The 15,453-nt window shown below is 37.7% G+C and overlaps 2 protein-coding genes across 2 annotated transcripts in view; one reads left to right on the forward strand and one right to left on the reverse strand.

Annotated features, from left to right (window-relative positions):
• Positions 1 to 3,906, forward strand: part of LOC126190694 (protein catecholamines up) — a 52,274-nt gene extending 48,368 nt beyond the window's left edge. Inside the window, exon 4 of the mRNA XM_049931152.1 lies at positions 2,223 to 3,906. Coding sequence (XP_049787109.1) covers positions 2,223 to 2,398 — 176 coding nt within the window. The 3' untranslated portion in view covers positions 2,399 to 3,906. The remainder of the gene's footprint in view (positions 1 to 2,222) is intronic.
• Positions 3,907 to 11,692: 7,786 nt separating this feature from the next.
• Positions 11,693 to 14,129, reverse strand: LOC126190695 (uncharacterized). The gene is made up of 2 exons (XM_049931153.1): positions 14,006 to 14,129; positions 11,693 to 13,641 (listed from the first exon to the last, which is right to left on the reverse strand). Exon 2 carries the CDS (start codon positions 13,016 to 13,018, stop codon positions 12,635 to 12,637), a length of 384 nt encoding a protein of 127 aa, XP_049787110.1. The 5' UTR covers positions 13,019 to 13,641; positions 14,006 to 14,129; the 3' UTR covers positions 11,693 to 12,634.
• Between the last annotated feature and the right edge of the window lie 1,324 nt (positions 14,130 to 15,453).

Below are 15,453 nucleotides of genomic sequence, written 5' to 3' on the forward strand. Positions count from 1 at the left end.
TTCGTGGCACGTAAATGGAATGCAATTGGCTGTCTACAGTAATGGACTGAAGTTCTTGGTAAGATGCTTAAGTCTGAGTCAGTTTCTGTTAAATACTTTTGACCAGACCTCCTATCACTAAGAAACAGGCATCATGACTTTTTTGGGCAGTCAGTTGCACCTACTACTGGCTGCTGCTGACATTTAGGTATGAACATGGTGCTGTCCATTGAAGCACATGTTCACTGACCCTACAGTGATACCAGCATACAGGGTGTTCTATGGGTGATGACGCAGCTTTGGTTGATGGTTAGCTTCTGGATCTCCCACAATTATGCCCTCCATTATTCCAAGCACCATCCTGGGACAATAGCACACCAATCTGTGTGCATAGCATGTCTACTTTTGCCACAAGCAAGTTGACTATTGGTGCCACTGTCATATTACTGCCTGGCGATGTCACTGCATTAACCTGTGCACTTGTGATGGCCTTTTGAATATGATCCAGTGATATTTCCATATGCAATGCCAGAGTTGCTTTGACTTGGGTTGGTAGCCGACTGCTCCACTGTGTAACTTTATCAACTTTGCTCCATAGATGATGCAGATATTGTAACGGCTTATGATTACCAATGTCTTCTTGTGTCAGTACCTGTCCAATTCACTTTTCGTGTGATGCAGTGACTCTCCAAATTAATTCTGATTTAAGCTTTTCATTTGTGCAGCAGCACAGTGATTACATCTTTTACTTCTGCAGTGTAGGGGTGGTCAATTCTGCTCATGATGAGGGTAAATTTTGTCGACTCGGCCATAATTCATGCATAGCTAAAGCTGGTTTTGACTTGAGAAAACCTAGGACCACATTGTTCAGGCAAAATGAAAGTAAAGAGACCACTAGTCTAGACACTGTTGACACATCTGTATCTTGCTTGATACTTAAAGTCCCTAGTAATCACTCAACCTCCTTCTTCACCCCAGATCATGTCAAGATTACCAGTTGTAGGGATCAGCACAATTTGGGCTGGCTGGAATTTGCTTAGCATGAACAAAACTGGGTCTGGAGGTTTCTTCTGAACCAAAATTCTCTATTGTGGTAACTGATTAGACAAGTGGTTACTCCTTGAGTCCAGTATGAATCCGGACATTTAACCTGCAGGTGAAACGTTCTTAGTGTGCATATTACTAAGGAAGAAGTGAGTTGGAAAAAATGGTTGTTGACACTATATCCCAGAGTGATAGACATAATCACTCAAAAAGATGGAACATACAAAAATCATGTAAAACTTCACAAACCAAGAAATAAAGAGTACAAGAGAACATAAAGACATATTCTGAAACAGAGCACCCTTGGCAGTTGGTGCGGAAGCTGTCTGACAGCTGTGACTCTTTTGTTATCACCGACCCCACACACAACACTGCACCACTGAACACAATAACATTGCTGTTTGGCACAAACTTTGTAACAGACACTACACTTAATTGTGTTAACAGTTTCCTACATAACAATGACCACAGACACAAAAACCTAGTAAAAGGATCATTTCTGGAAATAAGCCCACAATACAGTGAAACTAGAAAGCAATTGTGATCATCAGATTCAACAAGAAGATAACTAACACTCAAATAAATCAGTGTAGTTATTTGAAACTGGAACTGTTTTTCAGAAGTAAGTCATGAAATAAAGAAATCTGTCTCAATGTGGTTTTCTTGGAACTGTTTATAGAAGTTTTCTAAATTACATATGATAACAAAACATCTGTTTTTCAACCATTAGATTTTTTTCTAAATCACTAACATTTTCAATAGCTTTCATAAGTCACATAACACCATCTAACTGTTTAATTCATTGTTATACCATAGGTACAGCACAAATCGTTTAAGAAAGTGATATTGACTTGAGATATTCTATTTGTCTGAAAGTAATTACATTTGAATACTGGGAGCAGTAAAACAAGTGTGGCAAATAATTTTTGAACACAGTTTCTTAATTAATTTAACTAACAACATACCAGTGAAATAGTGGCTCTGTTATAACTCTGCTAGAATTAATTTCCCTTCAGGCCAGAAAAGAGCTAATTCATTTTCATGGACCAACAGACACACACACACACACACACACACACACACACACACACACACAGTCAGATATTTATAATCAATTTTCCTATGTATTGTCTATTTACTAATAAGCACTTTGTATCCCTAAGATAAGGTTTGTACTAAAATATTAATTTTGTTTTCAGATAATGCTGCTTCATCTTGGATTCTGCCATTCACTGCTGGGGGCTTCATTTACATTGCAACAGTGTCTGTGATACCTGAACTGTTAGCTGATACAAAGTTCTGGCAGTCTGTAAAGGAAATTATTGCACTTTTGTTTGGTGTTTACATGATGGTTATTATTGCACATTATGAATGAATGTTGCATGGAAGTCTGTTACATTCTTTAACAGGTGATCATGTTTGGAATGTGAAATGTTAACTATATAGAAATCCCCTATTGCTAAAAGAAAAATGAGATCTCTCTGCAAGATAAACACAGTTATTTGGAAGGGGTATATCCATTAATTTTACAAGTAAAGCCCAGTTAATGGACGCAACATACTCAATGAGGCAGTAGTCTCATTAACGTACATACCTCTCAGTTCCTTAACTATGTGATACAAGTGACAGAACACATTGTTCATTTCTTTCCAGTCATCACACTGCTTGATGTGCGAAAGAGAATTATTTCTGTTATTACCTTTGCTGTTTTGTTATTCTTCTTTACCCACAAATTGTGGGCATAGAAATTCACAAATCTGATTTCAGATTGAAGCATATTCTGTAAATATTATTTCATCTCACATTCTTAAGACAACTTCTTGCTCTTACTATTTTTGGCAGTGAAGCTTTCAATTTAACATTTTTCATGTATGTAGTGATGTTTCAGATTGGGTGTCACGCGCTTAACCTCTGCAGATGCAGTATGTACTTAACCCTCATTTAAATCCAATGTTTTTATTTCATTATTCCTTCACCTTGCATCATTAATCTTTCTATTAGATAAAGTGTAACTTAATGTTATACACTTTTCTTGATACAGTGATGGTTAAAAGTTACTGAAATTCAAGATGTATTATTGATGTATTAGGTGTATTGATGTATAGATCATTGCAGATAATTGATTTTGCTAAAATGCTATTAGTTTAAAAGATCCCAGTACTGACACCCTGTTATTGGGCTTACAGTATTCCTCTGAATATGTATTTTCATTTCATGTACAAGAACTTACTGCTTAATTAGGTGCCAGTGCTTGGAAAGCTATCAGTGTCAATTAACTAATGAAACAAGCTTATAAATGTGGAAATATTTAGGTCAGAGATGGAGAGAAACTATATTCGTAATATACTTCTGTTGAAGTGGTAATGGACAATGGATTCATAAACAGCTTGCCCACTTGAGATGATTGTCGCAGTAACAATGAACAGTGTTTCGCATAAGAGACAATATCAGACTTTTCATTTCATTTTAGTTTTCTATTGCAGTCAGTCCCCCCCCCCCACACACTCTCTCTCTCTCTCTCTCTCTCTGTGTGTGTGTGTGTGTGTGTGTGTGTGTGTGTGTGTGTGTGTGTGTGTTAGTGTTAGTGCGCGCGCAAGGGGGGGGGGGGGGGTGCACACATGCTGCTATTTGTGTCAGTGTTTTCCTCCAATCTTTGTTGTAGGGCAAATTTTAGTTCATGTGTGTAGTGGTCAGTACCTGTAATAATTGTGCTTGACCTCTTGTTAAAGCATAAGGTTTATTACCAAACTAGATGTTTTCTAGCATAACATTCCATTTCTTCTGAAACAGATGTATTGCTGTAATTTTGTATGAATCATTTGACTCTTGAACAGACATCACATACCAATAAACCAGCAAAACTACGGCTGTAGAAATAATTAATTCTTAAACTGTGTCGTTAATGTGGGAGTAAAACAAAGGACGTGTATTCTCAGTTAACGGAAAAAAATCTTAACAAATCTATAAGTTGAACTCCAGAGTGCTAAGTAGAAAGTAACACATCTATGTTACTGACATTAAATACCTTGCTGGGAATGGAGAGAAGCTTGTATTTATTTTGATTTTTTTTTCCATCACTAGTATAATAAATAAAATGGTAATTGAGCATGAGGAACTGAAAAGTCGAAGCAAAGTGGCCATTGTGATGGAATTTAATCATTGGCACACCATTGCAAGGTGTAGTAAAAAGTAGTAGCTGAAGATAAGTCTCCATTACTGTTTACAGGGACAAATTATAACCAAAACTTATGAAATTTTCGTTGCGGAAGTATCTTTTGTGTGAATTTTTTTTTTGTTGATGCCCACATACATAGGGAAGATGACGATCATAATTTAAATACAAGATTGAAGTGTTCGTTTTCCCCACATGCTGTTAGAGAATGGAACAATGGAGAAACGGCTTGAAGGTGGTTTGGCAAACCCTATGCCAAGCACTTAAGTGTGAATTGCAGAGTAATCAAGTAGATGTAGATGTAGATGCTTTCAAAAATCTAGCTTTATTTGGATTTTACTTTACGTGACATTTTACTATACATGCCTAAAAAAATTTTTTGTCAGTGTTTGGAAGAGAGCATACAAGAAGCACTGCAACAGAAGTGATCCACAAAAATAACGTCTATGTTTCATAAATTATGACTGTATTCTGAGCTCAATGGGGATATTGTACATATACAAAGAAGGGCAGCATGTATGTCTCAAAGAATGCATAGACAACATAAATGAGCCCCTAAAAAACATTCTATAGTTGTTCAGTTCAGGTATCTTTCATGAGTACTTAATGTAAGCCATAATTTTACCAGCACACAAAAGGGTGATACTGAAAATACGGAAAACTATTGTGTATCATCTTTGTTATCTTCATTCTCAAAAATAATAGAAATAGTTATGGAAGATATTCCTATCCACTACCTTAATTAATATAACTTTCTAATGAAATCTCAAGTTATTTTCAGACAAGATGATCGTAGTACAGAAGCACCTATGTCAGAATTTGCTAAAATCATAATGGAAGATATGGAGAAAAGCAATTGTGAAACAGGAATAATTTTAGGTTTTTCCAAGGCATTGGACACAGTACATCATGAAACGCTCCTCCACAAACAAGAGGCTCTAGGAGTAAAATCAATAGTAAAAAGGTAGTTTGAATGATATGTCATGAATAGAATACACCGAGTAGAAATTTCAGAGACCTATACAGATCTCAATTGCATAGACAAACATCTACCGTATTTACTCGAATCTAAGCCGCACTTTTTTCCGGTTTTTGTAATCTAAAAAACCGCCTGCGGCTTAGAATTGAGAGCAAAGTAAGTGGAAGTTCTGAAAAATGTTGGTAAGTGCGGCCACAACTAACTTCTGCCGTCGAATATATGTAGCGCTACACAGGCATGCTTTGCAGGCACAAAGATAAATATTGGTGCCAAAACCTCTGCGTCAGTAAATAAATTTAAAAAAAGGTGTAAGACGAGCTTTTTTCTACGCCCCGAGACTGGCTAGACTGTTTGGGATGTTTGTCAATATACCCAACTCTACGTTCTGAATTTTTGTCTACCTGTGACAAGTAATGGTTGCTAATAGGAACTTTTACGAATTGTGAATCACATGCAGTATTCTCTTCACCATAAGAATAATACGAATGTAAACATTTTGCCATGTATTCCTTCGTGTTTGCTGCTATCTCATTTAAATCCTGTCTGCCTAATAAACTATGAAACTAGAGTGAGACAACAGCAAACGCGAAAGAATATACATATCATGTCATGTTTATATTCGTATTATTCTTATGCCAAATAGTGATAGAGTCAGAGATGAAGCACGGCAACTGACTAGATTTTTAAATCTAAGATGACTCTAATTTCTATGCAGAAGGTAATGTACTAAGGAGGCATCTGCAAAGATTTTCAAACGGAGAAAAATTTTCACTAAACTCTCGTTCACATCTTCTACCATATGCAGTCTATTATTTGGTTCTCGTTTATCATTATCAAAGAAAGCAGCAGTGTAAGTAACAACAAATAGCACTCTCTTGCCATTGTTTCGCTAATGAGACAATTCCTCACTTTTTTTTTATTGTAAGCGGCGGTAGCGCGCACAAAAGCAATCCATGCCGCGAGCGGCAACAGGCCGTAAACACTCATTATCAGAATGCAACAAAAAATGCACAACACAGTACAATAATGCATTTTCAGCTTAGAGTGGTGTAAATACCTATAGCAAATAGAACGGCACTTGTCAGATCAAAGAAAAATAAGCAATCAATTCAAACCAGACGAAGCACGCGAAAAAGGAAGGGTAGCCGTATAAATACGAACGGAGCGCCTGACGCATAGCAATGGCTACCTGGTAAAGCTTAACTGCTAGGCTTTCGACTCGAACCAAACTACTGTAGCTGTATCGTCCATTTGTTCAACCTGCATTGTCTCTCATATTACAACGGACCAACTTTGTTTCGATTTGGAGGTGCGGTGTATAACTTACCTCTCCCCCTTGAATTTCGAGTCTCAAATTTCAGGTGCGGCTTAAGATTCGGGGATTTTTTTTTTTTTTTTTTCTTGATTTCGAGTATCATTTTTCAGGTGCGACTTAGATTCGAGTGCGGCTTAGATTCAAGTAAATATGGGATCACATATTAAACATATTAACATAGGAGTCCCACTGGGGATTATATTGTGCCCAGCCCTACTTTTGATCTATATTAATGGCATCCCAGAAAGTGTCATGCAAAATTCTGTTTGCCAACAACAGCAACATAAAAATTATGGATAAGATACCAAAGCTACTGCTGTTCAAAGCTGATGACTTCCTCTCTTACTACAACCTTCTGCTTGACATTATAAAAATGTGACTAGTCTACAACAACACCTGACTGACGCTATCAGGATTCCAATGTAATACAGCCATTCACTCCTCCAAGCTCACTGAAGTTACAGATGGTGAGTATGCCATACTACTCCATGATTTTCCAACTCTGATGAGGTCTCTCAGCGCACCTAAGGTAGTGAGGCACAGCACCACACACTACATCAAGACCACTGAAGGACCACCATATCTTATAGACCATGATTGTTAGCTCTGGATCAGCTAGTGATAGCCAAGGCAGAATTCGACTGCATGATATATGAAGACCTCATATAGCCATTTACCTGTTACTGGGCTTCACCATTGCATTTGGTTACACGGAAGTGCGATACGTGGTAGCCATACGGCATCTACAGATCACTCAGTGCCCATACAGTTCCAGACCTAGCTGCCATTACTCCACGACTAAAACTGTCCATTGCCAAGACGTACAAGCAAATACCAGTCTCTGAAGAAGATATTCCAAAGACAGCCATAATAGCCCTCTTTGGCCTGTTTGAGAGGAAGTTCATGTTGTTTGGCCTCTGGAATGCCACGCAAATTAGGCATGTGTTCCCAGAATGAGATGGCATATGTTAATCGATTCTGTATTACGAGGCCTGTCCTTCTGTTTTGCCTATTTAGGTGATGTACTGGTATTTTCAGCCTTGCTGGAACAGCTTCGCCAGATCTTGTGGAGGTACTCAGATGACTAGATCAATATGGTGTGGTACTGAACACGGCAAATTGTATCTTCAGTCAACCACAACTGGACCTCCTTGGCCACTGCATTTCCCCATGGGCTGCTTACTATTACCTCACAAAGTGGAAGCCATCCTCCAGATCTCTCGGCAGACCACAATAAAAGAATTATGGGATTTTATCGGTATGCTGAACTTTTACTGCTGCAACCTGCAGTGTGTGGCAGAAATACAAGAATCCTTAACAGGTCTAAATGCAAAAGAAACACAGAAAATTTGTCTACAGTCTGCATGACAAAGGAATAGAAGATGCTGCATTAGTAGCACACATGGAGCCGAACGCAATGCTAGCATTGGTGGTGGACATGAGCCAGACAGTAGTGGGTGAAATGTTTCAGCAATACAACAATAGTATGTGGCAATCTCTGGCCATTTTCTCATACAAACTGTTGGTGTTACAACAAAAATTGAGTATGTAAAACTGTGATTTACTGATGATATGTGAGGCAATTAAGTGCTTCCATCCTATGCTAGTGAGTTGAGGTGGCACAGTGGTTAGTACATTGGACTCGCATTCAGGAAGATGATGGTTCAAACCCACATCTGGCAATCGTGATTTAGGTTTCCCGTAACTTCCATAAGGCCGTGTCCTATGTGAGTGACAGAAGCGAGCGACAGTGAGCGGATTCTGGATACGCGACACTCCAGTGACAAGCAGCAACATCAGGTGAAAACCTAGATAGTCCTGCATGTGAGCGACCATGTCACGCCACAAGATAGCTGCTTAGAGCCAACCAGCTGTTTCTATAAAACGGCGTCCTTAAGCTGTAGAATACTTTATCTGGAGAATAAGGATACACAATTTGTTTTACTTAAGAAAATAAAGTGAAAAGGAATGCTGTGCATGAAATTTGCAAAGGGAGCAATCTCCATGGAGAATTTCATAAGTATCGTCAACTACGAAGATCACCAGACAAGTTCTTCCAATACACGTGAATGAGCAGAGGAGCCTTTGACTATCTCATCAATAAATTAAATATGAATGATCAAGAACTTTTAACAGGCAATAAATGCGGAGGAATGACTCTTACATGACTAACTACACTAAACACAAAGATAAGCACAGAGATTTAGACCACTGAACGACAGCTAGCTGTGGTGTAGGTGTAACATATACAGTTAATAATCACGTGTGAGGAAAAGGTCCTATATTACTTGGGGAATCAAAATATTTGGCAAAACAAAGAGAATGCTTTACACTTCACTCAGAAATTCTATCTAACTGCAGGATAGGAAGCACTACAAATTATACTGTAGCATCCTAAAGAATGAGCTTAAAAATCCAGGAGAATGCTTATTAAATCTCAAATGGACTCTTCAGATAATAAAATAAAAACAATTCGAAGGTGCTAAAAATGAGATAGAAAATTTCAGAAGATACAGACTGTCGAAGTGTGTCATAATGGAAGCATGGTAGATGAAAGAGAGATAGCACCCAATATCTTTAAATGGTAGCAGATCAGATTGGTTGCAAAGGTGCTATGGTTTAAGCTATGGACCTTGTATAGAAACTACTGGAACAATAGTGAAATGCATGCAACCCACATCACAAGAGATGAGACTGAAAAGGTAACAAGTCAAATGAAAAACAAAGGTGTCACTGGGGTGGACTATACATCTATCAAAAGGATCTCTGTTGCAAATTTATTCTTAGTCTGTCACACATGTAATTAGTCTCTAGATCAAGGTTCTGTCTTTAAAAGCAATCATTAAACCATTGTCCAATGAAGGTGGTAATGCAGAGGTTTTCAACTACTGGCCAGCTTCATTGCTTACAAACACCTCTAAAATCTTAGAGAAATTAGCGTTCAAGAGAACTATGAATCATCTTAGAAAATATAACATCCTTAATAAAAATTAGTGTGGAATAAAAAAGGGTATTTTAATTGAGTAGCCCATTTTCTTATCTGTCAATCAATTCCTTGAATCTATAAACAAGAAAATATCATCTACTTGAACCTTTTGTGATCTATCCAAAGCAATCGACTGTGTGGATCACACAATCCTACTTAGGGAGAATGAGCAGTATGGCTTAAATGCTTAACTGGCGATGTGGCTAGAGTCATATCTAGATGACAGAAAGCAGAAGGTCGTACTAAATAATTGTGCAGTGGCCTCCACGTTCTCTTACCGGGGTACAATGAAATGTGGAGTATTGCATGACTCGGTGCTTGGTCCCTTTCTTTTCCTAATCTTCATTGATGACCTGCCATGGTGGACACAAAAAGCACTCTTCTCTGTATTTGCAGATGACACATCCATTATGATTGACAAAGTACCCAAATGCTGTCTAGAGTTTTGTGACTATTATATTCAAAGAAGCTCTAGATTGGTTCACTTCAAGCAATCTGCTCTGCATGTTAACAAGACTTATTTCATTCCGTTTCAAACAGCAAATAAAAAGAGAAAACATTCAAATAAAACTTGGTGACAAATATTGAGAGATGAGTCGTCCAAATTCATTGGATTACATATTAACAACAACTTAAACTGATCAGTTCTCGTCACCAAAATATGTAAAAGACTGAATACAGCAGCATTGCCATTCCTCTGATCCATCTGTGTCTCTTGGAAACCATCAAAGCTCCATACCTTGGAATTTATATTCACTTATGACAAGTGACAACATATTCTGGGGAAACCAGTGACAAGCAAATAGTCTTTATTAAGCAGAAAGGGATCGACAGAATAGGCTATTTTCCTATATTAAAAATATGGTTCAGATTGTTGTTATTCTGATTTATTATAATATTTTAGAAGGATTTACAGTCAATGTTCACACAACGTATGTTATTTTATGTAATTAAAGCTTACACATCATTATATATAAAGATCTGGTCACATGCTCAAAAATGCTCTGTTATTGGCAGATACTCTGACAATGTCACAGACTAGGAGTAAGAGGAAGCTGTTAGGTGTGTTATAGGAGCATTAGCCTAAGTTGTGAGGTTTTTAAGTACTTTTTTGCCAAACAGTTTAGCTATTTAGTGATGGTAAAGGCAGTTAAACAACTTTTAAGTAACTATACAAACAAATTTTTGTGAACGCTACCATCATGTGAAACACTGGAAACCTTGCGAAAGCTGATGCATTTATGCTCCACCCATTTCTAGTGGCAATATATGCAGCGACGGTCATTCCGCAGCATAATTAAACTGGCTCAGAACTAAGGAATTGTAAAACTTTTACTAATGGATCCATGTATTATAGCTAGATTGTTGACTATGAGTCATGAGCTTTGACCCAGTGTGCAAAAAATTATTCTTGGAAAAACTGAATGCTGATTTCCTCTGTAGAAGGCACTCGGCAGTGCCTATTTCTAGCAGGCGTTCGGCCGCACAACAGGTAACGTATCCGACTACAGAGTGAGAGGTCACATGATCGAATCCTAGCAGGGTCACACATTTTTAAAGGTTTTACACGAAATACGAAGTAGTGTTAGCAAGAAAAGATTGTAGCTGTTGTTTCGATTGTGGGATATGTTATTTATAGCTTCACATTAGTCTTAGTCTGAGAAATGAACAACGGTGGATAAGTGCAATTACTTTATGAACACACAATTCACTTTTTTGGAAAGCATTGCTAGTAGTGAAGATATTACCACATGCCCAAAGTACGAGGTTATACAGAGAGAGATAAAGTGTGTACAATATGCAGGCATCACAAACGTAAGGACAGTGATGTTTGTGTGTGTAAACTAACGTTGGTGTCTGAAGCAGACTTACTACTACTGTGAAATGGGGTAACTTGAGACACTTTTGATCTTCATCTGGACTTGGTTTGTTCAGTTTTGCCAAAATATTAATTTAAATAAGTCCAAAGTACATGTGACATTACAGAGCAAATGAATATGTGAAGAAAAACAGTTTTGTAAATTTTTTTATACTAGTTTTTTACCAAAATGTTGGTGTTCCAAGTTACCCCATGGGAGGGTGTTATTTGGAACACACATGCTTTTATAATAGAAACTTGCAGTTTTGCAAGTTTGACTTATTGTGGAATACTTGCAACACTGAAATAAAGACGAAAGAAGACTTTAGATATTTTTTTATTTATAAAAAATTCCAAAATTGACCACTGGTACCAGTTGTAAACATTTTGAAGCATTGCCTACTGATGTACATTCAAAATGTGTATTACATGAGGGTGACATTAGTGCAAAATAGTTAAAGAATTACTTGTAAATTTAAGTACAAGCTTATGTTTCCAATGGAAAATAGTAGCGTCCTCTTTTTCAAATAAAGGGGTAACAACACGGACAACATTTTTTATGTTTATAGAGCCCATGTCATCTTGTTGAGGGAATATGTATATGTTTGATGCTTTTGTTGATTTTCTCATGAATTTCACACTATATGTGACACTATTACACCAAGATTAAATCATTTGGCTTTAGGTGACTATGGTCAATATTTCCAGTTCTGGCAGTTGTGTACTGATGAAACTGCCTTTCTTCATCTTCCTGGCGGTATTCTTCTTCTTCTTCTTCTTCTTCTCCTTATTGTTCAGGGGAACTACAGATAAGGTCTATGTCACTGCTAGACTCATGTACTGAATAATCACTAGTCTCACTACCGGTGTCACTGCCAGTACAAATCACCTGTGAGGTATTCTGTTTTCTCATTTTATTAGTGCTCTTGACCTGATGTTGTACAGATTGTACTTGTTGGTTCCCAGGAGGGTTATTCAGTCTCTTCTTCGCCTTCTTTTTTTTTAGTACTGGAACCTGAGGGCTGCTATTTTTTCTCATTTTGCTGTACCGGTAGTTGCTGAATGTCATCCACTGAAACACTTCTCCCCGGTATTACAGCAAGGCGCTTTTTCTTCCTGTGCTGTGAGTTTGAGCACTGATTAACTGAATGCTTTGCACTGGTCTGTGAGGCCTCAGATCTCTCAAACCCTGCTATCAAGATTTGCATAGACGAACCATCTTTTTCGAAATCATTCAAACATTTCTTCAATAGATGAGGGAAACAATCTTTTGGAATGGGTCCCCTGTGTTTAGTCTTATATTAATCAAGAACCTTCCGCCAAGACCTCTTAAGAGGCCTAAAATATGCTGCATCAAGCGGTTGACACAAATGGGTGCTGTTGGGTGGCAGTAGGACAAAACGAATATTGTTCTCTTTACACTCATTGATAACTTTCATTGAAATGTGACTGCTGAGATTATCCCCAATGAGTACTTTAGGAGAATCTTTATCCAACTTTCTGAAGTATGGCAAAGCAACACTGTGAAACCACTCCTCAAAAATCATCCCATTGAACGAACCATTCTTAGATCTGTTGTACCGAAAGCCAGTAGGGCCGCCTTCAGTCCACGAGTCATACAGGTGTACTGCTTTGTAGTAAACATAGACAGGTAGAACAACTCCAGAGGCTGAACCACAAAACATTACACAAACACTAGACTTTGAGTTATCAATTATTCGGTCTGGATGCTTATATTCCCTGCGAGTAATAACTTTTTACCTTTGGGCGTCATCGGTCGTGTTAATTTCGTCGTAGTTTGCGACTGCTTCTTGAATCAGCCCATTGAGAGATTTTTTCAATTCCTCAAAATATTATTCAATCACTTCTGCAGTGAGAGCTGCTCTTGCTCGAGTTATATTCTGGCACAAACTCTGACAGAACTGATCGATGTCTATCAAGGAATCCTCGTATCCAATCAATTCCAGACATATTGTTTGTAAAATGATTCTCTACAGTACCTCTTCGACCTAAAAACCCTTTCACAATGAGATGAACATCGAACTGAGTAAATGGAAACCCCCCATTCACTTGCCAGCATAATTCCCTCTGCAAGACATTTTTCATCCTCAGGTCTACCAACATTTTTCATTTTTTTTGCCATGTAATTTTCTGCAAAGAGTTGATGCAGTGATTCCATACTTCTTTGCTGCCTTATTCAATGAAATAGCACCACTCTGTATTTCTTGCAAAGCGTCCTGTAAGGTTTCTTCAGAATAATTTCTATATTTGCGAGCACCAGGGGTCCTTTTATACACTCTTGGCTGGACTAAAACAAAAGAAACGAAATAAATAAAACTATCATATTCCATTTGTCTATCTATGTAATTATAGTGTGAAATTGCGTTTACATTACACACTGGGGTAACTTGAAATGCATGGGGATACTTGCAACACCCATTCCAAGTTACCCCACATCTGTCATTAGAATATAAAACAGTAAATATGTCAGAAAGTTTGAGAAGTAATGAAAGTTTGTTGATATAGCCATGTTGACAATAAGTGAGGTTAGAAACTGACGAAGTGTCGTTAATTTCACTCTTATGTATTTCGTTGCATGGCAGAAGTTTACAGAGCTATATTTTTGGGTTAAGAAATGTCTCTGTGGTTAAAATTGCTTAAAAGGTACTAACAGTAGTAGTTTACCATAAATTTGCGCCAGAAAACACACATAAAGCTTTCTTCTTCTGGCTGAACATGAAAAAATTCACTTCATATCATTGTTGCCAACCACGTAGAAACAAATCATAACACAAGTGTTCCAAGTAACCCCACCATTCCAAGTTACCCCATTTTACGGTACTTTATGTGAGGTGACGAAACGGCTAAAGTTTAAGAATCCTAGCTGGACAGTACGAAGATCAAAACATTGTTTCTCATAAAGTAAAAAGTGTTTGGTCACATTAACAAGCAAATAGTTTTCTAAATACAAAGTGTATGAACAGGAGTTGCAAATGTTAGTGCACTTAAACAGCAAGGAAAACACAGAATATTGTATTTTTGATCGGTGTGATGTTGTGATTTGGTTATCATATGAGATGACTGTCGATTTTTTTACATATCAGTTAAAATGTTCTTTCGGGTTAGATTCCAACCAGCGATCTATGGTCATCAACATGTAAAATTTTACTGTCTACCGCTGTAACAACTTTGGTACCGAACAGTTCAGGTGTAGTTGGGTGAAACACTATTTTTCTGAATTTTTAAGTCTACTCCCGTCTCCTGTTTGTATTTTATACGGGAGATACAATCTCGCGTATTTGAGAAAATGACACCGATTAAGATTTAAACCTGCCGCATATTTTTCGAATCTCGTTGCTCGACATCGTTACAACATCGATTAATCGATACGGCATAGTATAATCGATGCAGTTGCTATATGGTATGCAGGGAACATAACACGGTGTCGCGAGTCACGTTGCGATTATATTGTTTCTTTGTCGTTCCGCCCAATCCGAGTTACACGACATGGATGAATCCAAAATTCCGCATAAAAAGAGAGGAAACTAGTTCTGTACGTATCAGAAGAAATGGGAAGAACCTCATTGCGATTTAATCCTGCAAAGGAAACAAATTTAAAGGGCATTGCACCCTTTGCAAGCGTGAATTCCGCGTAGCACATTGTGGTAATACAGTCAGCCAGCAGCACGCCAACATCGAAGGACAGAAGCAGAGATAGTGGAAGTAACACATGTAAGATATCCAGCTATTTTCAGTGCCCAAGTGATAGTGCGGCTAGTGGTGAATCTGAAAAATCTGCAGTGAAATGAATTATCGTATGTGTATCATAGAGTGAAATACAACTGAAGTTATATTAGCATGGACTGTGCAAATAAACTTGCAAAGAACGTATTTATGGATTCGGATGCGGGCAAAAAATACGTCGTGGTAGGACAAAACAAAAGCAGAATATTTAAAAAAAAACTATTAGCACCTAGAAGTCTAATTGATTTCCTAGGTGTGCTTAATGATCCATAGAAGTGTAGCACCTTTTTTTCTGTGGCTTCAGATGCCTCAAGGTCAACAACAGGAAAATGTTTCCTGTAGTAATCAGATAGTTTGAAGCTTGTGTTGGCATCAT

Source organism: Schistocerca cancellata, chromosome 6, assembly GCF_023864275.1.
Source record: "Schistocerca cancellata isolate TAMUIC-IGC-003103 chromosome 6, iqSchCanc2.1, whole genome shotgun sequence".
NCBI classification, from domain to species: domain Eukaryota; kingdom Metazoa; phylum Arthropoda; class Insecta; order Orthoptera; family Acrididae; genus Schistocerca; species Schistocerca cancellata.